General features: G+C 33.6%; 1 protein-coding gene and 3 long non-coding RNA genes across 8 annotated transcripts; 1 reads left to right on the top strand and 3 right to left on the bottom strand.

Annotated features, from left to right (window-relative positions):
- Nucleotides 1-29: 29 nt before the first annotated feature.
- LOC122637114 (protein kinase C, brain isozyme) lies at nt 30-18,098 on the top strand. 5 transcript variants are annotated; one of them, XM_043829037.1, is made up of 14 exons: nt 30-1,041; nt 6,072-6,103; nt 6,193-6,275; nt 8,367-8,478; nt 14,165-14,293; nt 14,366-14,519; nt 14,719-14,947; nt 15,145-15,276; nt 15,369-15,542; nt 15,659-15,750; nt 16,132-16,333; nt 16,410-16,598; nt 16,704-16,844; nt 17,038-18,098. In XM_043829037.1, exons 1-14 carry the CDS (start codon nt 842-844, stop codon nt 17,188-17,190), a joined length of 2,022 nt encoding a protein of 673 aa, XP_043684972.1. In that variant the 5' UTR covers nt 30-841; the 3' UTR covers nt 17,191-18,098. The 5 variants fall into 5 exon arrangements, with proteins under 5 accessions (XP_043684972.1, XP_043684973.1, XP_043684977.1 ...); XM_043829038.1 differs by lacking the exon at nt 8,367-8,478 and adding an exon at nt 11,369-11,480 and having other exon boundaries at nt 31-1,041; XM_043829042.1 differs by lacking the exons at nt 30-1,041; nt 8,367-8,478 and having other exon boundaries at nt 6,081-6,103.
- LOC122637129 lies at nt 1,444-2,242 on the bottom strand. The gene is made up of 2 exons (XR_006329125.1): nt 2,125-2,242; nt 1,444-1,785 (listed from the first exon to the last, which is right to left on the bottom strand). It is a non-coding gene; the product is annotated as an uncharacterized LOC122637129 (long non-coding RNA).
- Nucleotides 5,140-21,743, bottom strand: LOC122637128. The gene is made up of 3 exons (XR_006329124.1): nt 21,389-21,743; nt 19,575-20,357; nt 5,140-5,152 (listed from the first exon to the last, which is right to left on the bottom strand). It is a non-coding gene; the product is annotated as an uncharacterized LOC122637128 (long non-coding RNA).
- Nucleotides 12,493-17,450, bottom strand: LOC122637127. The gene is made up of 2 exons (XR_006329123.1): nt 17,321-17,450; nt 12,493-12,528 (listed from the first exon to the last, which is right to left on the bottom strand). It is a non-coding gene; the product is annotated as an uncharacterized LOC122637127 (long non-coding RNA).
- Nucleotides 21,744-21,842: the final 99 nt, after the last annotated feature.

The raw sequence follows: 21,842 nt of genomic DNA, 5'->3' as shown, positions 1-21,842 counted from the left end.
ATCGGAAAGAGGAAAAGAGAGAGAGAGAGAGAGAGAGAATGTGATAAACGGGAGAAGAAATTGGAAAGAGAAAGAAAGATCGAAGATACGATTCGTAGAAAAGAAACGGTGGTCGTTGTAAGAAGAATAGAGAGGTATACAGGCGGGAGAAAAAGAGAAGTTAACCATCAAATTAGAGAAGGAAAGGTGAAGAACGGAGGAGAGTTAAGCAATAGTTGATCCGTTGAACAAATAGGCGAACGGACAGAAGAACGTATTACGAAATTGAAGTAAGAAGGCACGTTGTTCGAGAAAAAAGGTGGGAGAGAGGAAGAAACGAGTAGACGAACGAACGAACGAGCGGACGGACGGACGGACAAACGGATAAACGGACGAACGGACGAACAAACGACGAACGAACGAACGAACGAACGAACGAACGAACGAACGAACGAACGAACGAACGAACGAGTCGGCCAAACGGGGTGAGGAGGAGCAAAGAGAGACAGAGGCAAAGCGAGGTAGGTCGACGTCGTGGCACGGGCTTATACCGCGCACACGGAGTAGCCTACCTACCACCCATCGTGCGAGTTCTCTCGCTTTACGTTCTCTCTCTCGGTACGAACGATATCAAGGCTGCTGCGAAACGATTATATTGCTTTTGAGCGATTCTACCAGTAACAGAAGAAAAGAAGAAGCAAAGTACGAAAAGACTAGTTAGTACTAATCAAATTCAAAAAGAAGGCTAAGGAAGCAGAGAAGAAGGGGAGAGAAGAGGCGGAAGAGAAATTGCGATAACCGCGAGGGTCTGCCTAAGACCCCCGTCGGTCCAAACGTATCGCGTTCGCGATAAGACATCGCCATGGCGGAGGAACAAGAAACGAATAACACGTGCGAGGATTCTCTCGGTCCTGGTGATACCACCACTGCTTTTGCCAAGAAACTACGGGGCCGGAAAGGAGCACTCAAGAAGAAAAATGTGTACATGGTTAAGAATCATAGCTTTATGCCACGTTTCTTCAAACAACCCACATTCTGCAGCCATTGCAAGGACTTTATATGGTAAGTTGAAATCTTTTTTCTCCATTTTTTTATACTACGAATAATAGACATCGCATTTTCCATTTCTGAAAGGAGATAAGTATTTCTTTTTTTATAGATACATGTATTTATAAACATACGTTTACATATATACTTATAATATAGTAATTGCACGCGACGTACATATGCATTTTTGCTTTTTTTAAATAGTACGATCAGTACGGTATTATTCGGCGTAATGGATAGTTCTCTTTACAAATCAAGCCGTTTATTAAGCTCTGATCGAATTATCTTTCGAGTATGGCCAGTTTTTGTTAGATCGGCTATCTTTAAGATTTTTGCAACTGTCACTTCAGTTATAATATTGTTTTTAGTTATAATCATTTGTTCTATGTTGTAGTTATAATAAATTAGTTATAATAATTTGGCATAATCAATGTCAATCTTGGGTTCTCCATAAAGTTCTTTATCGTTTATTTAATTAGAAAAAAACTGGTATCGACGACCAATCGCATTCTTGCACCTAGATATCGACACATCGCTCCGGGATTAAACGGATCGACCGTGCACCGACAGCATGCTGAATCCAGGGGCATCGGCTAATACATATCGTTCTGTTTGATGCTACTTGCAATCGAACAAGCGAAATTCTTCGCCTTCTCTTAATTCACACCACATTAGATTTTCTTTGGAAAACACTTTATAGAAGAACGCTAACAGACATTTATAGTCGAAATTTGTTGTGGAAATAAACACAGGTCACGGCTTTAAAAGAACAATTAGTTTGACTATCCTCAACTAAAAAGAATCTTTCTCGGTCGAGCTATATATTTCTTTTTTATTTTTTAATCCTTCCTGACGATCGTTCGACTGGATTGGAAAATGATAACATTAACATTACATCGGAATGTGGTTAGTCATTATTTATTTTAATTTGAAATTAAGTTCCTGCTAAATCATCGCGCGTATTAGACATTCGATGAAGATTCGTCAGTCTCATCGATATTTAGATGTCACCGATGAAAAGGATCTTTCAAATATAAAATCAAATGGCTCGTTCTAAAGAAGGAATATAATAGATTCGAGAGTGAACAGAAGTAATACCTGTGTCCGCTGCGGATAAAAAGCTAACGAAACGAATGGCCGAGTAGAATCATTATTCGTCTACTCATCATTCCGCTTTATTTGTCCAATCGACCGATCTGATCTCTGCATGCAAAACTACTGCCTGATTATGTCATTTTAATTTTCAAGACTTCTCCTTTTGCGCGTGTAATATCCGTCATAAATAGAAAACGAAAGGTCTGTCGTCACCGTTTGCATAAATATAAATTTATGCAAACGTATGTTATCGAATTTTGTGGTTTTCAAATACGATTTTTAAGGAAGTCGAATGCTTTAACGACATGCGTCACGAGTTTATAGCATCTTGGCTCATTCGTCACTTGCTAGCACGAGCGCGCGCGCGATCATGACACACGAGGAAGACGGCCTTGTCGCGCAACTTGCACATACATATCTATACATACGAACGTATATATAAGCTAGGAGTATGCCGTTTTAACGCTCTTATTTCCGGACGATACGATAAAACGCCCGTTTCTTTCCTTCCTTCTTGAATTAATTATTATCGAAGTAGCATTACAAATTTCTTGACGTTCGATCTTTACACGAGTATGAGAAACACGAATCGTAAGAACGAACGTTTCATTTTGTTGCACATTTTAATCCATCAACCTATTCTGATCAATGAAAACTGAATATTTTCGATATTAGCTTTCGACATTATTACCCACTGCGATGCATCGTTCCACAAAAAGGATATATAGTGTTGATAACGATATATTGAAAATCTTGATTTTCCTCTCATCCTCCTTCCTTTTCTTTTTTTCTTCATTTATTAAGGTTAATTTAAATCTAATCCAAGATAAATGTAACATGAGATACTTAGGAGCAATGTCGTTAAACTATCAATAATTTCTAACGCCTGCCTCTTGATCGTTCGTTTTCTTTTAATTATGTTTTTCTTCCTACGATAGTCGAGATCTTTTATATAGAACGACAAAAAATACACTAGAGATTGATTTAAACGATTGAAAAATTGCGAGAAAGGTCTTGCGAAAGAAAGAATTGAGAAAAATTGCGAAGCCTTTTTGATTTTCAAATGAAGTACATTATTTTATTGTAATACTTATTGTATCACTGTGAAAGACAGTACACGCTTTTTTTTTACTAACCGAAACTTGGGAATGGAAAATATTCGGAACGTGAATTCTATTAATTTCTTTCAATTCTCAACAAATCGTGAGAATTTTATCGCTTTGCCCCACCGATATATGTATACTTATATGTATTATATGCATATTATAGCCATATCTATATATTTATATACGTATTTTATTTATTTATATTTTATTTCCTCGTCGTAATTCCTCACCTTCTACGAGTCATCGAAGATATCAAGATTAATCTTCCTTTTACGTTAGTAGAATAATTTCAAATACGATTCGGCAATATATTTTCTTGTATAATGACTATCTTGTAGACAAATTGAAAAAGGTCGAGTAAGATACCTTAGGAGAGCAACAGTGCTTTAAATTTGAAAAATCACATTATACTGGTGTCTTTTACGTCGTTGGGCGATTAACTTACACCGCGAAACATGCACGTGTCGGGTACAAGGATGTGAATACATGTGAACACGTGCACATTGCATTATGCAAGTCGAGTTTATCCGACCCTCTTCGTCGAGTTTTTATATAGAAAGCAACGGGGACTTCGAAATCGATGAAAACCAGGCTAACCCAATTAGGTCGAAACAAAGACTTTTCCTGACTATGCGAGAAGAGATATAGATAAATGTGTCGAGTTTATACTTGGTTGCATTAGACAATACTTACTTAATTTAAGATAAATACTTTAAGTAAGATCGTTATATTTAATCGAATAATTTAATAAGACGTTTTAGCAGGTATCGATTGGTTTTATGTTTTTTTTTTTTTTTTGTTTTTCTCTCTTTCTCGATTAACCTGTTGCGATCGATGACAAAGAAAAATGTGAAAAACTTGTCGTATTGCAAGTACTGTTCGAATCTTACGTATTAGTTTTTTTATTTATTTGGATTGTCCGTGCGTGTATGAATAGCCAGTGGACCTATACAGATTTAACCATTACATTCGTTTGTTTTTTATATCGTATGGATGAGTATGTACGATATGAAATATATTACACATTAGAGTATGTCTTGATAAATCAATGATTTTACGTACTACGTTTATATAATTCGATTCACCAGTTTCGCATGATAATGAGGAATTGAATTTGCTCTTAAATACGACGTAATTACGAACGTTTTTAGGCACGCGGAAGTGACTTATGCAATCGTTATTGCGAAATCATTCGACTGCTATAATTTTTTAGAGATATGACATTTTTCAATTATGTTTCAAGTTCTAAACGAATTATGAAATTATTTAAATCTCTGCGTAATAATCATAAAAAAAAAACTCTAAAACTTTATTGTTTATTCGTAGTAAAAAAAGAAAAGTCAAGATGATTCCAATTGAATTTGAAAATAAAAAAAAAAAAAAAAATGTACGTAATATATTTTTAAACTGATTATTGAATGATTTGAAACTAATGATGAAAATAATGATGGTAGAATCTTGAAATTTTTTTTTCAATTTATTATGAAATAACTAAATCGATAATATTGAACGACGGGAATTTAACAAGAATTAAGGTATGATGCTGAGATGCATTGTGTATATATAATTTTAGGTTGATTATTAAATTAGTTAGCAATTCGTACGTATTTAATCCAACATTTTTTTACGGCTGAAGTTGAAGAAAATATTCCGACAAATACTATAAAAACATTCATATAATGTGCAATTATGCTGATAACAATTTTAAACTGATATAAAATACGGAAATGTACCCTTTGTGTTCTTCCTGATTCAAAAATGCACACCGCTGGTAGGTGTTCCGGTGGTACTATGCAAGTAAAAAGAGTGTAAAGATTGCAGCTAATATGCAAAATCACTAATATCGAGATAATGGTAATTCGTGATTTTCCATTTGGGAAATGTTTTTTTATTTGCCAAGTATTATCGCGAGTAATATATTTCTACTAAAATATGAGCTTAATTAGTATATGTATTAGCTATCGATGCTATATTAAATAATTGCAAATATACGGTATACGTTGCTGATTTTTTAATCCTTTTTTACATCTGCAAAGATCTACATAGAGTCATAATTTGTCATACGTGCCATTGCAATAAATATATGTATATTTCGCTTTAAGCTTTGAAGTAATGTAGGCTAATCACAGATTTGCACCGTTTTTTTTTTTTTTCTTTCTTATTCTACTTTCCTCACGCTTCTTTATGCCCGTCTCTTATTATCTCTCTGAGCTTGTCTGGGTTTCTTCTTCAATGTTTTATTCTTCCTTTCGTTCTTTCCTGCATTACCTTTTTGATTTATCTTGAATTTTCTCTTTTTATTATTATTATTTTTTACCTAATATATTTTATCTAGTATATTTGACTCGTATATAGAAGAACAAAATCGTCTGCCATTTTCTATGCATTTGAAAAAAAAAAAAAAAGAAAAAAAAAACATACTGAACGATCATGCATAACGGTCATATAGAAACCTTGAAATATTGATTTGTTCGTTGAAGCTGATTTAATCGACGGTCTAGCACAGAGGCGTCACTTGTTATACAGCCTATAAACAAAGGCTGACGTTGTAAATGTACTTTTAGCTATATCGGGAAAAATTGAGAATTCAAGAGGTGAGGAGGATTCCCGCTTTCTTTTTTACAGCAGGCGGAAAAAATGTAGCAAGATGAACTCTGATTGCATAGATCATAAATTGATAATTCTGACACATGCGTGATTCTGTAGCATTCGTTATACTGATATTTTATATATACGCATGAAATACACACACATATCCATTTTTGAAGGTGATATCAGGTGTTATTTTACTTGTAATATTTCTCTTCTTTTCTAAAATAATTATATAATGTTTACTTGTTTTAGGGGCTTCGGAAAGCAAGGATATCAGTGCCAAGGTAAGAGGGTCAGTCTGATCTCACCGACCACCTCTTCGCCAGGTGTGATCTTGAGGAAGACCTCTGGGCACATTTTGCTTGTGTTTCAGTCTGTAGTTTCGTCGTTCACAAGCGATGTCACGAATACGTGACCTTTACCTGTCCTGGAGCGGACAAAGGAGCTGACTCGGACGTGAGTGTCAATACATATCTAACTTCAAACTTTTATTTTCCGTTTCTTTTTCATATATATATTTTTTCCTTTTATTCAAATAATTCGCCTTGTCTTTCTCCTTCGCTCATCCGAAGCCAAGGTTACAACGCTTAATCGAATAGAAATAATGCAAAACTTGAACGCGATTAACGAAAAAACTCTTTTGCACCATGCATCCGTAATTTTCATAAATGTTACAAATTTTATTAAAAATAAACGTCAATTGCCGTCAATAAATTATCAAAGATATTATCAAATTGGCAAAACAATTACACTTTCAATCTAAGAGTACGCGAAATAAATTAATTTGAAAAATTATAATATTTTTTTTGTAATATCATGATTTGTCTTGTCAAAGGATAAATAATACAATTTAGCAAAACATTAACATTGGTAAGATATGAAGATATAACGAGTGAAAATGAAATCGTTGGCCATAAAGAAGAGTGATGGAGAGAGAGAGAGAGAAAGAGAGAGAGAGAGAGAGGGAGAGAGAGAGAGGGAGAGAGAGAGAGAGAGAGAGAGAAAGGAAGAGAGAGAAAGAGGGAGGGAGGGAGGGAGAGAGAGAGAGAGAGAGAGAGAGAGAGAGAGAGAGAGAGAGAGAGAGAGGGCAACAGCGGCTAAAAGCCTTCAGCATTTCTTGCACAGCGCACGATTGGCCTAAGCGTTTTCAGCTGTTCGTTTAACCCACGCTTAAACCACAAACGCGCTAATGCTGAATAATTTTGCAAATAAGTACGGTCAAGAAAATATATCTATTTTTCGTGGGAAACCAAGGTGTTTTCGGCTCGTTGTTAAAAACTTTCAGTACATAAAAACGTACGACCTTTCGATAGGATATTTATTGCATCTCGTTACCACGAAGAAATAGTAGAGGATTTCTGTTGTTTTTGACAATAAATAAATTCTTATCAATAAATTTTTTATTCTATCGAGTATCAAAATTGTACTTCAAATATTTATTTAGACTTCAAATATTACTTTATGTAGAAATATAATCGTGTACGTAATAGTTCGCGATAATTGTACATAAATTACATATAAGCGAACCGCAAGCAATCTCTGGTACCACAAACTTTTAAATTCTTTCAATGAAAGATAACCAATGTATTCTTATGTTTTTTCGTTTTCGGTAACAATTTTTCCGTGCTTTTGCGCTTCAAAAACAATAGGTTTTCCCTCTATCGATCATTCTACATCAGATGATTATGGATCTCTCCATTACTCGTGTCAATATAATTATGATACAATGAAGATTAATGCATATCTGAATTTACATATTACTCAATGATATGATTAATAGTAATAGATATGTTTTAGAGAATCGAGGATTTACTTTTACGATTAGTATATTTCTAAAGGTAAGTTGGCATTCGATCGTTCAAGTGCCACAAATCGTAATCTTCTTATATTTTTGATTCATGAATAAGTGCAACAAAAAGAAAGTCCTATTGATATAATTCTATTGGAATGTTAGGACTGTTTGTTAAATCAGCAAAATGTAAGATATAATCGTGTTGTTAGAGATTAAAAACATTGTTTCGTACAAACGATAAGTATTAATATAGATCCATTATTTCTTTTTTTACTTTACTGTCTTTCCATGATCGGAAATTTTCATTAATACTACGTAATATCCATCCCATTATTTCTTTAGTATCTGTTGTTAAAGGCTTAGGAGTTAATTTGAAAAATTTAGTTATCGTCAATGAGGATTCAATAATAATAATAATTTATAAGATCATATATTTCAAGGGAATTAAGTTACGTTTTCTAAAAATAAACGGAATATATGTAACTGTAAAATATGTGTGTGTGTGTGTAGCATATATAAGTTTTAATTATTTAGAATTGATTTGTATCATTGACTAATTTCTTTGTATTGACTACCTAGACTACTTAGATATAAATCTGAATCTATCGAGATTAAATGATCGACCGTTTATCAATTTCGATGGAGAGATCCATCGATCATATGACATTCGTATTTCGTGATTCAAAATCGCATAATCTGTGTCATAATCCGAGAGTCTGCGTGCGTGTGCACGATGTAATGGTGTAATAACGCAGGATACGCGGACGAAGCATCAATTCAAGCAACACACCTACAACAGCCCCACGTTCTGTGACCACTGCGGTAGTCTTCTCTATGGTGTCATCCACCAGGGCATGAAATGCCAAGGTATCATTAAATCAAGCGAAAGACCACACGAGATACACGCACTTTCACCACAGGCACACGAAGAAGAGATACATATACGACCACCAATCGCACAACTTTTATCGTTTTGATCTATCATGTATGTGGTGTTGCTTTGTCTTCGTCTTATATTACCATTCTTCTGCGTATTCTCTTCTTCATCTTCATTTAATTGTCTACCATCTCATTTCTTCTTCTTCTCTTCGTCTTATTATTATTCTAAGTATTCCTCTCTTTGTAAATAAATTTTATTCCAAATAAAACGCGGTGAGTACTTACACATATCTTATCGTCATCGTCTTTATATAAGAAAGGTGTGCATTGCCATATTTTGAATAAGTTTGTAGGTGTTTACGAATCGTGCACGCGCATGGAAGGAGACGCGAAATTTATCAAGTAAATACATTATACAAGCCTAAAATAAATGAAGGTATGCGATTCATTTTAATCCGATACAATGCACCTATATATAGTACATTATCTTCCTAACCATAATTATTTTTTTTTTTGATTTCTTTTCCTGATCTTTTCTTCTATTTTCTCTAACGAATTATTGCCCTCAACGATCCTTTCAATTCTGAAAAAGAACATCTCTAATTGCAAAAAATTTGTGTTTTGCAAAACTTGTTATCAATTAATGATAAGTAAATCCGGCCTACACACATACAAGTAAAATTTCTTATGATGTCGCGTCGTTCTAAATTTTCTTTTTGGAGAAAATTATGAAGGGCATTATTGACAGGACGAATTGAAAAAGAAATAAAATATTAAGGAAAGAAATGGGGAATTTTGCTGTTGCGACAACGATGATAGAAGGAAACATTTGAAAATAGTTTGAAATACATCGTCTCTTCGCGTATCGTTCCGTCTTACGAAGAAAGGTTATTTATTTATTTATTTATTTTATCTTCTTTCACAAATTCTCTTTTATAAAAATAATGTTTCTTTTAATTTCTTAAATCTTCTTCCCACATTCGCGTGCACGATCTCATTGTTCTACGGTATTAGCGAGTGTACATATATCATAAATACATGTGTGTGTGTGTCTCTCTCTATATATATATATATATATCATAGACTGCTTACGGTCAAAATTATTTTATTTTTTATTGTTTTGTATACCTTTTCTCAAAATTCTGATATACATATGTAGTAACGTAGATAGGATTCGAGAAATGACAAAAGCTATCAAGGACTTTGCATTTTCTCGTTTTATTCAATAAATATCGTTATTGCATCGTTGCATAGAGTAGTATAGAATAGAATTCTCTCGTACTTTTAACGGACATGGGATTAAAGATATTAATCGTATTTCTCTTATGGTTGGATTTGTATATAATCGCTATGTAACTCATTTTACAGCACAACATAGATGAGCTCATACGTACACGCTCACTACGTTCTGTACATATATGTAAATGTTTTCTAGTCTCTGATGTTCAAATTATTGTATATACGTCGTATTTTTTTAATCAATGGTGCGTTACATGCCTCGTTTAAATTGTCGCAATTTTTACATTAATTGGAGCACTTTCGGACCGCCGTGTACACTTTCTTGGATGTCTTCCTCTTTTCTACCCTTGTCCTCATCTTTATTTGAGGCCTCTTTATTATTTTGAATCAATAATTATTAATAATTGCATTTCCTGGCTGTAATGTACTTTGTCTTTTCTTTTCTATTTTTTTCTTTTTTAATGTGAATCATCCCTTGCTTTACAATTTAAAACTTATAATTCTTACAAGCAATATAAACGCGTTTTATTAGCATTTCTTCTTTCTCTATAGACACTCTTACATTTCTCAAATTTTCTTTGGATGGGCACATCTGTTGGAGACATCCTCGATTCTAAATGTGTCCTTTAAAACGAGTACATGAGATAACTATGTTTTGCTTTAACAATATATCCGTGGTTAATAGTTCTTTTCTTATATACTTATCCTATGGGAAGGTAATTACCGATACTTCAATAATCGATCTATATAACAGGAAGAGATTAGATATCAAATAGACAGAGGAAAATAAAAATATGTTTGTATTCGAGACGAGGCATGCTAGCAATGCACTTCTTAACTATCACATTCCTTAAACCAGCGTTTGAAATAATAGCGTTCTTCGGTTTTCCGACGAGAATTTTCTTCCTTCTGTAATCTATCTTGTTAAAGAAGACATTATACAGGATGGATTGTTATAGGGTATTGTGTAGATCTATCATTAATTTCATGATAGTCGAACAAAACTGTGGGCAACACAAAATTTCTTCTTCATTCGTCTTTTTCTCTTTATCCGTTGACTTTCTTTAAAACTATTCAATCGTCTACTGTTCATCGTGTACTGTTCATCTTCCACCGTGAGCGAAAGTATTGGACGGAATTTGTTACCCGATTTGATAGAGAAAATGTCCTTTTTTGTCGATGCCAAAAATGAAAGAATATCTTTTTCTCCAAGTAGAAACTTATCGAATCGAAGCATCCATAGTTGGAGATCATGCGTCATAACACATACTATTTTCGTTTTTTTTTTTTTCTTAACTTATTTTTTGCAATAGTTTGCTTTGGCGAAACGAAAAAGAACAAGAATAAGGTTGATTATTTTAATCGTTGCGTTATCGTTACGCGTCAGAACAAAGTGCTATATAGCCCTATCGTCGATGCCACGCTATCATCACGCAGTTGTTAACTTGGTTCCTTTGTTGCTTCTGTCTGAGCTTTTGGGATGACTTACACTAACAAGTAGTCATCGTAGACGAAGGGGTTACTTCGAGAGGAACTTTATTGGGTATCGATCGGCACACCACCGTCTCTCGATCTCTCCCACAGGATCAGACCACAATGAAGGACCGGGCTTCTCTGGGCCCCTGTTTCTTGTTCCCAGGCGGTGAGCGCCCCACACAAATGGGAGGTTTTCACTTACCTGACGCCAACCTTCTGCGACCACTGCGGCTCGATGCTTCATGGTATCTCGCATCAGGGACTCAAGTGTTCAGGTAGTTAAATAATGAAAAACGACAAATCAGAATTATTTATCCATTTCAAGAAAAATCTCATAAAAGCGACCGGATTTTGCACATCGCTGCTCTGTAGTTCTTATAGGGGAAAAATGATATGACGCGTGCGACCGTCCTGCTCGAAATAAGATCGATCTCGGGTCAATATGCGCTCGTATAGTCTCCTTTTTTTCGAAATATAATTCGTGTTATTTTTTTTTTTTTTTATTTTTGTCGAATTGCAATGTAATTGTTGACATCGAGAATTACGAGATCGATCCATCTTCGAGTTCGGCGTAAGTAGAAAATATAAGCTTCGTTTGAACGTAAAAGAAATCTACGCTGGATTGTGTTTTTCTCCGTAGATCGATAAAAAAAAGAACAAAATGTGGATTAGATCGAAAGTGAAACAATATTCGTGTGCGCTTATATTTATTTTAACAAATACAATTATTATTTTACCGTTAATAACATTCTTGTTCACGAAACGGTGATACATCGGACGATGTTGAGGCTGCTGATCGTATGAAGCTCCTTTCATTGTGCTACGTGCACTTTCAAGCGAACCCTAAATGTTTCGTGTGTTTTGCTTTTTTAACGAGTTTCACATTTAACGCGAAAAGGATAGAAGGAAGTAAAAAATTCGTCTTAGAAGATTCAACACCACACACACAAATGGCACGTAATCTCATGAAGATTTTTTCCTCAATTATCTTTTTATCGTTTATCACGTAGTAAGTATTCTTCTTTATTTGATATAGAGTCGCAAGGTTACGATTTTCCATAAGAAGAGTTTTATATCTTATTTTTTAAAAGATGTCAAAAAGGATTGTCGAAAACTTTACAATCTTATGCTATTCTGCCAATAGTATGCTCGTACAATTTGTCTCGACCGTGTAGTGTTTATGCCTACGTACCAACATTTAGATAGATTGTTTTTCTATATTTCTTTGTTTTTCCACTATATACTTGTTTGTTCCGATGTTTACTCAAAGTCGACTGTTTTCTATCCCTATCTCTCTCTCTCTCTCTCTCTCTCTCTCTCTCTCTTTATTTTCCCAACATCTATTCTCTTTTTCTTTCTATGTCTCGATGTAGCTGCATGATTATGTTCTATGAATTTTTAAGTATCACAAGTATCCGCATGAAAGATCATTCGATAGAAATGTTTATAATGGATTCTTTGACATTCGTAAATTGTGGAACGTGACTTCCTCTAAAAGATTATTGAAACATACGACAGTAGTGTATTTATATAATGTATGCTTGACTTTCGGAGTAGGCTTATAATGACCGCGTGTGTGTGTGTGTGTGTGCGCGCGCGCGCGCGTGTGAGTGTGTAACCACGAATGAAAGTGTTTTTTCAAAATAAATATGCTTATTACATCTTTTTTTTTTTTTTTTTTTTTTTTGAAGAAACTAATGGAAAACTTCGATATTCAGCAATATGATACAAATGAGGAATTGCTTGAGTCGGTTGCATATTTCGTAATAGGAAACTCATAAGGATATTTACTCGATGAGAAAAAAAAATGACGAAATCGATGAAAAATATATTCGAAGACGTCCTTTAGTCCGTTAAACAAAGTCCTTTACAATATTTTTTTCTCCCTTATCCCGTTAATTATTTACTTCTCCGAATGTATGAACGGGTTTTGTGACTTCATTAGTTTGAAAAATTTCGGCGTTCTCTGATCAACCAACATGACACTTTTACGATATACTTGCCAACAGACTTACGAATGAGACTTATGATTTGACAATGAGATGCATGATTAAGTCGAGATCATATATTAAAAATGCTTAACTTTTACCCTCGAATAATATCGCGCGTATCTCTTTCGAATAAGATATTTATTCGAAAGTAATTACTTGATATATTCTCTTGTATCTAAGAGCGCACAAGCACATATAGTCTTACGTACGCACCATCCTCCTCCTTAAGTTGTACTGTATGCAGAACTATATAAGTGTAAATTTTTTTTATGCATGCTCGTAATTATCCTACAGTTTCATAGGCACTTGTAAGCATACATATGGTAACATTTTCCTCTAGCGAACATCGTGATTTGTACAATTGCATTGTATCTACGTGATATCACCAAGCTACCAGCCGCAATTAGATTTACATTTATATGCATACGTAGGAAAATATCTTTCTCATCTGGTAGATTTTTTAGATTTTTTTTTCCATTTGCACTCCACGAGTAATGGTATATATTCATGCATAAGGACGATCGAAATATACGCGTGGAGAAGTAAGACAACAAAATTATATGTATAAAAATCCATTCAGTCATATGCAAACTAGTATAATAAATTCGTTTGAACTATTTATAAAGATGATCCTTTAACCGTGTATCGCGTTTTCTTTTTCATAAATTTGTGTCTACGTAATCTCGAATGTACAGTGACGCTCCAGTTACGACTTATTTCAATAATCAATTATACGAAAGTAATATAAAGTGTCCAAAAGATAAGTCGGAGTTATAAAACGAAATTTGAGAAGTATTAAATTGGCCACCGTAATTATGATAAATTATAGGAAAATTATACGCGGGCGTGTTGCCAATTAGTTAAACAAAAAATAATTTATACGAAAGTGGCAATCATGGCTATGGATCTTGTAGCTATGACAAATAAAATGGATCAAAATGATAATCCATAATGATCTGATGACTTAGCATGCGACATGAACGTACACAAGAGATGCGAAGAGAGCGTCCCGAATCTTTGTGGATGCGATCACACCGAAAGACGTGGTCGTATACATCTTTACATCACTGTTTCCGGTAGCAAGATGACCGTCGAAGGTATGTACATATATATGCTTACAATTATAGCAATTGTTTGTTATAATATAATTTTACATGTTCTTGTTGCAGTAAAGGAAGGACGAAATCTCATTCCGATGGATCCTAATGGTCTTTCGGATCCTTACGTGAAATTGAAATTGATTCCAGATTCGGATAATGTAAAGAAGAAAACGAAAACTATCAAGTCATCTTTAAATCCTGAGTGGAATGAGACAATTATATTGTGAGTAATTTTACCTACTGTTAAATAATATGTCATTGTTCGATATTATTAAAAATTATACAACAAATAAATATATCTTATCAAATAACAAACTTATATGCGGTCGCGTACATATTTTTTCTTACCTTCGTTACTTTATATTTACATTAATGATTAAAGGAAGTACGATATTTATAAATTCACATTTATATTAATTTAGCGATCTTAAACCAGAGGATAAAGACAGACGGTTGTTAATTGAAGTCTGGGATTGGGATCGAACTTCTAGGAATGATTTCATGGGATCACTTTCTTTCGGCATATCGGAACTCATTAAAGCGCCTGCTAGTGGTTGGTTTAAACTTCTTACTCAAGAAGAAGGGGAATTTTATAACGTACCTGTGCCCGAAGAGGGAGTTGATCTGGCGGAACTTAAAAGTAAAATGCGAGTGAGTAGAATAACTGATTAGTATTTTCGAGTAAGATATCTAGTATGAAAGAAAGAATAACGTATGATATTCATGGTCTTCTTTTCGGCGATGAAATTCTTATGTGCGAAAGACACATTTCTTTTTCTTACATTCCATTATGTGTGTATATATATATATATATATATATATATATATATATATATATGTATTTGCAGAAAACATCGGTGACGAAAAAGACTCCAACGACGCAGGATAAAGATGTACCACACAATATGGGAAAGAGCGATTTGATAAGAGCATCGGACTTTAATTTTCTTATGGTTCTAGGGAAGGGTAGCTTCGGGAAGGTATATTCACGGATGATATATTGTGGATAATATATTGTACGAAATATAAATGGTACCAAAAGGAATTAATCGGTTTGATCGTTATTTTAAAGGTGCTATTAGCAGAAAGAAAAGGAACTAATGAGTTATATGCCATCAAAATACTTAAGAAAGACATTATTATTCAAGATGACGACGTGGAATGCACGATGGCCGAAAAGAGAGTCCTCGCTCTTTCAAGCAAGCCTCCTTTTCTTGTACAATTACATTCTTGTTTTCAAACTATGGTACGTCTTGAGACAGATTTAACATCATCTTCCGCATAGCAAATGTTATCGCAAAAATATTATATTTATAGTATGTTAGCTCAATATTCCTCATACGCGGATCGTTAACGTTTTAGGATCGTCTATATTTTGTCATGGAGTACGTAAATGGTGGCGATTTAATGTATCAGATTCAACAGTGTGGCAAATTTAAAGAACCAGTAGCAGTGTGAGTATATATTTTTGTGTATGTCCGATTTATATATCAATTTTTTTAGTGATATTAAATATTACGCCCGAGTATTTGTGTGCTAAAAAGGACGATGAAAAATTTTTCTTAGATACCATCGAGCGTTTTATTTGTCATCATTTCTACCGTAAAATATTGAATTCTCTTTCTCAAGGGAACTGATCATAATTAATAAATCCTTCCTGAATGTATTTATTCCTTAATTTTCGAAAATAAATGAATCGTACATAATAGAGGAAAAAGTAAGAATGCATGTATATTCTCTTTTTCGAAACTATATTTTAAACTATATTATAAAATTTAACGTTGAATTTATAACGTGCAAGGAATAACTAAGATATGAGCTTTCTATATTTCTAGATTTTATGCGTCGGAAATTGCCATCGGACTGTTCTTTTTACATGGCCGCGGTATCGTGTATCGCGATTTAAAGCTCGACAACGTATTACTCGATCAGGACGGACATATAAAAATTGCTGATTTTGGAATGTGTAAAGAAGGAATAACGGGTGATAAAACAGCTAAAACTTTTTGCGGTACACCAGATTATATAGCACCGGAGGTAAATTCAATCATTTTGGTTAGTGCAGCCTTAGTTCATTTGCATGACAAATCAATAATTAACATTGAAATTTCAGATAATCTTATATCAGCCGTACGGAAAATCTGTAGATTGGTGGGCATATGGCGTACTTCTCTATGAAATGCTTGTTGGACAACCACCGTTTGATGGTGAAGACGAGGAAGAACTTTTTGCTGCAATAACAAATCACAATGTTAGCTATCCAAAAAGTTTATCCAAAGAAGCCAAGGAAGTGTGCAAAGCAGTAAGATTTTCCAATAATCCTTTTATCTCCAATTACTCGCTTTTTGTTTCATTTTATTTAGTTTCATCTGCTTACATATAATATCTTTCTTTTTTTTTTTATCAGTTTCTTACCAAAAATCCGAGTAGAAGGCTTGGTTGCGGTTTCCGTGGAGAAGAAGATGTTCGTAGTCATGTATTCTTTAGGCATATCGATTGGGAGAAGATCGAGAATCGCGAAGTGCAACCACCTTTCAAACCAAAGATCGTGAGATACATTTTTATTAATGCTACGATATTTATTTTTTGTTTCCTCCTATCGATAATGTTACAGTCGTCATCGCTTTAAAAATCTGTAGAAGAAAAACTTTAAAAATAAAAAAGTAGAAACAAAAGAGGACTTTTAAAGCGACGATAACTTATATAAATTAGACTTGCATTATTGTTTTCTATGCTTTCAGAAACACCCTAAAGATGTAAGCAATTTTGACAAACAATTCACATCTGAAAAAACGGACTTGACCCCGACGGACAAACTCTTTATGATGAATCTGGATCAAACGGAGTTCATGGGTTTCTCGTTCCTCAATCCAGAGTTTGTGCAACATATTTAAGATAATATCTCTTATTAGCTTTACCTCATCGGTCTATTCTTTGTATATTATGACTCATTAGTCTCTTTATCTTCTACGACCTTTCCCTTATTTTTCATGATCGACGTTATCCGTTTTCACTCAGGGTTACTCTCTCCCTCTCTCTCTTTCTCTGCCTCCCACTCCCCCACTCTCTCCTACTCTCATTTTAGTAATTATATCTCTCATAATGACATAAGGGAATACGGACGAGACGTAAAATACTTTGTCATTTTCCATGTTGTCACAACATAGAAGAATCTTTCGATGTATTTTTTAAAGAAATAAAGCGCCATGTTAGTGCGCACTGTATTATTATGCTATAAGATAAAGACGGGACGCCTGGTGCCGATCGTCGAGGGATTCGTAGGACGAATTCTAATTTTCGATCTGCGGAGAATTGTATTTCATGGCGATTGTAAAAATGAATCTACTTCTCGATCAAAATGAAAATGTGTAACAATCGCTGCATTCGTTCTCCGCGTATATTATGCATTTACTTCAGTAGTTTCTACTGTCGCCTTCCAGAGTATATATAATATATATCGATTGAAGTAATATATCATTATATATACGTATACACACAGACACTTATACAGAGAATTAAGATATATCGATACGTATAGATACAATTTTTCTGTCTTTCGTTCGAAGTTGCACTTATTGTTCGTTTATTTCGCTAAAGTAGCTAACGGGTAGAAAAAAACGAGTTCGTAGAATTTTTCAATGTTAATAATGTCAAAATATTCGTCTAACAAGAACTGCTCCAACAGTAGATAAAAGTCTCGATTAGGAACAGAGCTTGTATCCATTTTCCTTTATTAAAAAGATTATAGTACCAGTTAATGAATATAGTAACGCGGAAACGTAAAAATATACGTATAGATGCATATTGTTTCAACTTACTGCTTTATGAAATCCTTGATATAAGTATTACGATATCCTTTCGTCACATATACTTAGACTTTACACATTATTTATTTCATTTGATTTATCCAATATGCAAATGAATCAAAGAATGCTTGTTCAATTAGTTCCATTTTATCTTCATTCATTTTATTTATCACGTTTCTATATCTCTTTCTACCAAGATGTAGCTTAAATGATAAACATATATATATACATACATACATACATACATACATACATACATACATACATACATACATACATACATATATGTATGTATATATATATATATTATGAAAGAAGGATATGAGCTCCATTTTCGAGACAATCAACCGATAATATGAAAGAATACAGCCAATACGTGCTTCCGTATTTAAATTTGGGAAGAAAAAATGTAGTAGTTGGCACATACTTATGTTTCTTTATATACTTGCGAGTGTTTTTGTAGCTGTAGTATACAAATACTCGAGAAAAAATACTTGGTATTATGTCAGTGCTCTGTCCCTTTGTTTTAAAACTAAAATCTTAACGAATTTTATTCTTCGAATTTTGTCAATCCAACCCTTAAGATATATAATTTCTCAATTGTCAGTTGTGCTAAATATACTTACGATATCACATACATGTATAGGTATTGAAACCTTTAGATAAACATATGTAAATACAAATATATACGTACGCGCATGCATATACGCGCGTGTGTGTACGTTTGCATATGCATATGTGTGTGTACGTGTGCGTGCGTGTGCTCATACACGACACATGCACGAGCGAAAATATTTAGACCATTGAAGTCTTTTAAGGCTGTGCTCGTTAAATGCCGAATTTATTTCACTTGTTACTCGAGAAATCGATTCTTTCAAAGCGAAAGTCGTCAATCGATTTTCATCTTTGGTCTTGCAATATCAACTCGGGTAATTAACTACTAAATGTTACTTTGAAAGTCAATATTTTCTCTTACCATAAGTAGCTCGTACTTTCTACGATCGTCGATACGATAATTATTCTTTCATTATATCTCATATTGTGTCTTCTCATCTTTTAATATCTTCTTGCATTTTGTCATCGATACATTATGCAACAAATTTCTTTGTGTGCAGTCGTTGTAACGACAAAATATCACGTCGAACGCATTCTATCAATGAACTAAATTTCTTCAAAATTTCTCATCAACGTTTATTTCCTATGTGATGCGTACCTTATCCATTTTAAATATAATATAGTATATATAACGTACCATATTACATACTCTTTACTTGTTTAATGACACATGTGAAAAAAATAATAAAATAAAACTTAATACATTATCCGATTATAATCATTATATTTATTGTGTAGACTTACTTAATGCGAAATGAAATAGCTGGAAGATAAAAAATAGTATATCTAAAAATTTTAACATACCTTAATATAACATAATTGCATCATTAAACTCACTTGAACATAAGTAGAATAACAAAAAAAGATAATGTAATATTCCTATATTTATTTACATAATACTTAATTGACCATCAATTCTTATAAGACAATTATAAAGAAATACATAAGTTGAAAATTACTTGCCTATATAGGTAAGTGAGTATTTAATTTGTTATTAGCTCAATAATAGCCTATTATAAGGAATAGCTCGACTATTATGATAGTTTTATAAAACATGTCTTATAAGACGATTCGTATGTAGGCTTAAATTCTTTATAATTCCATGTAACTTTCTAGCCACGCACTTATACGATTAAACATTGGACCAGTAGTAGATAACAGATGTTACAGATTTCTATTTCTTCAAAAAACTTATCCTCTATCACTTTCTTCGCGACTATCTACCTCAACAGTTAAATCGAAAAAATAAGATTCAATTAATTTGTCTTTGTACAGAATGGTCTTAATAGCGACTTTTAGGATGAAAAGGACGAGTTTCGACGAAAGTAGATATTTTTCTATCCCATATTTGATAGTTTTTTTTTTTAATTTAATGCCAAAATTAAAAAAGAAAAAGAAAAAACCATTGCATCTGGAAATCATTCATTAACATATTCTTACAAGGTAATGTATTTTTGGAATATGACATTTTGTAAAACATTGTAATATCACCTGAAATTACTATTTATCGTTTACTCGAAGGAATAACTATATCATTATCACTGTCAGAGCTTTCACCACATCACTGCAATCCACCTCGCTTCTTTCACTTTCAATATCATCCTTACAATGATCGATATCTTCACTTTCACTTGACATATCTGAAAAATTGTCAGCAAATACACCCAAAATTTTATCATGTCCTTCATCGTTCTCGATGGTTATCGAACGCTATAAAATATCTAATTGATATAAAAGTCAATTTAGTTTTATTACTAAGAACAAGAAATTAGTCATTTTTAATTCCGTACGGGATTTATAACCTCAACAAAAATTCGTTTTTTGTTACGCGGCTCCACTCTAAATGACAACAGTGCAAATACAAGAATTCTCGTGATTGGCCGCACGTTCTAGCAAAGAACACGAGAATCCGTTCGCAATGTATATATTTAGGTAACCAATAATCGTTAATCGTAGATAATTATAATATTTAACCTGACGTACATCCTTATTTCATATACTAATAGATTGTCGAAAACGCAATTCTCGCGCGTGAATACTTGCAGATTATGGTATCATTTCGTTTAAAAAATATCCACAAAAATAAAATCGATGTCTTCTATGGACGTTTTCTATTTCGAATTATCTTGTCTTATTTTTGTTTGTTTGTCTATGCATACTTCGTATATGGTTATCTCCTATACACACACGCAATTAATTTTATATCCTACTAATCAATGTCACATTTTTTAGGCTTCCAAAAGTTGTACGTGCTGGAAAAGAACGGCAAACTGATAGAGAAAACAATTATATATAGATACATACACGAAGCAGTTTTACATCGCATCAACTTATTAGATAGGAAATCGTCCTAGGATATCGTATCTACGCAATTATTTTACGTTTTAATATTATAGCCTTATATTTCATAGTTATATTTCAATATTATAGTCTTCGATGATATACGGAATAGCAAGTGTATATTTGTCGCCAGATTCTTTAGCAACAAAAAGATTATTATTTCGAAGCTCTGGGAAAAGTTTAAAGAACAGTAATAAAGCGTTATGAATATCTCTTGCAACTTGAGTTTCATCGTTAGTATAGCCTTTATCATTCCTAACTTGGTTATATCCAGTGTCAATCGGATTATTAACGTAAATTAAGTTAAGAGAAATACTCCAGGAATACTTACGTGCTGCAAGCGTTGTTAAAATTACGCCTTGTCTAGATAAAGCACGTCCAAACAGCCGCCGAGAGGAAGGAATACTGCGACTAACGCGTTGTAAGGACGACGAATGGAGGGAAGTCGTGCCTAGGTCGATCTCTCCGATCGTCCCTCGTTTATTTACACATACTTTTCACTACAAGACTTCCCAAATTCTCCGAATTCTATATCATGTATATATACACACGTGGTAACAACAATTTATCACGCTCGACCGGTTTTTCTTTCGTTGTTTACCGGAAACAATAGATGGAGGAACCTTTAAGCTATTATCTATATGCTAATGTTATCTTTCTCTTTCTACGAAGAGCTTCTTGTATGTATACAAAAATAGCAAACTTACGTGCGCGTAACGAGACTTTGTTATAACGACGATTTCAACGTTTAAAATTAACCTTATCCTTTACTTTCATGCACGAAT

Source organism: Vespula pensylvanica, chromosome 24 (genome assembly GCF_014466175.1).
Source record: "Vespula pensylvanica isolate Volc-1 chromosome 24, ASM1446617v1, whole genome shotgun sequence".
NCBI classification, from domain to species: Eukaryota; Metazoa; Arthropoda; class Insecta; order Hymenoptera; family Vespidae; genus Vespula; species Vespula pensylvanica.
The sequence above is the reverse complement of the archived record's forward strand: the minus strand, read 5'-3'. Positions and strand labels throughout refer to the sequence as shown.

What these genes read in the sequence shown, in the direction of transcription:
- LOC122637114 (XM_043829037.1), top strand. Translation starts at nt 842, where the DNA reads ATGGCGGAGGAACAAGAAACGAATAACACGTGCGAGGATTCTCTCGGT. An exon ending in CCAGGGCATGAAATGCCAAG is followed by an intron (nt 8,479 to 14,164) that starts GTATCATTAAAT and finishes CTGATGACTTAG; the next exon opens with CATGCGACATGAACGTACAC. An exon ending in TAGCAAGATGACCGTCGAAG is followed by an intron (nt 14,294 to 14,365) that starts GTATGTACATAT and finishes TTCTTGTTGCAG; the next exon opens with TAAAGGAAGGACGAAATCTC.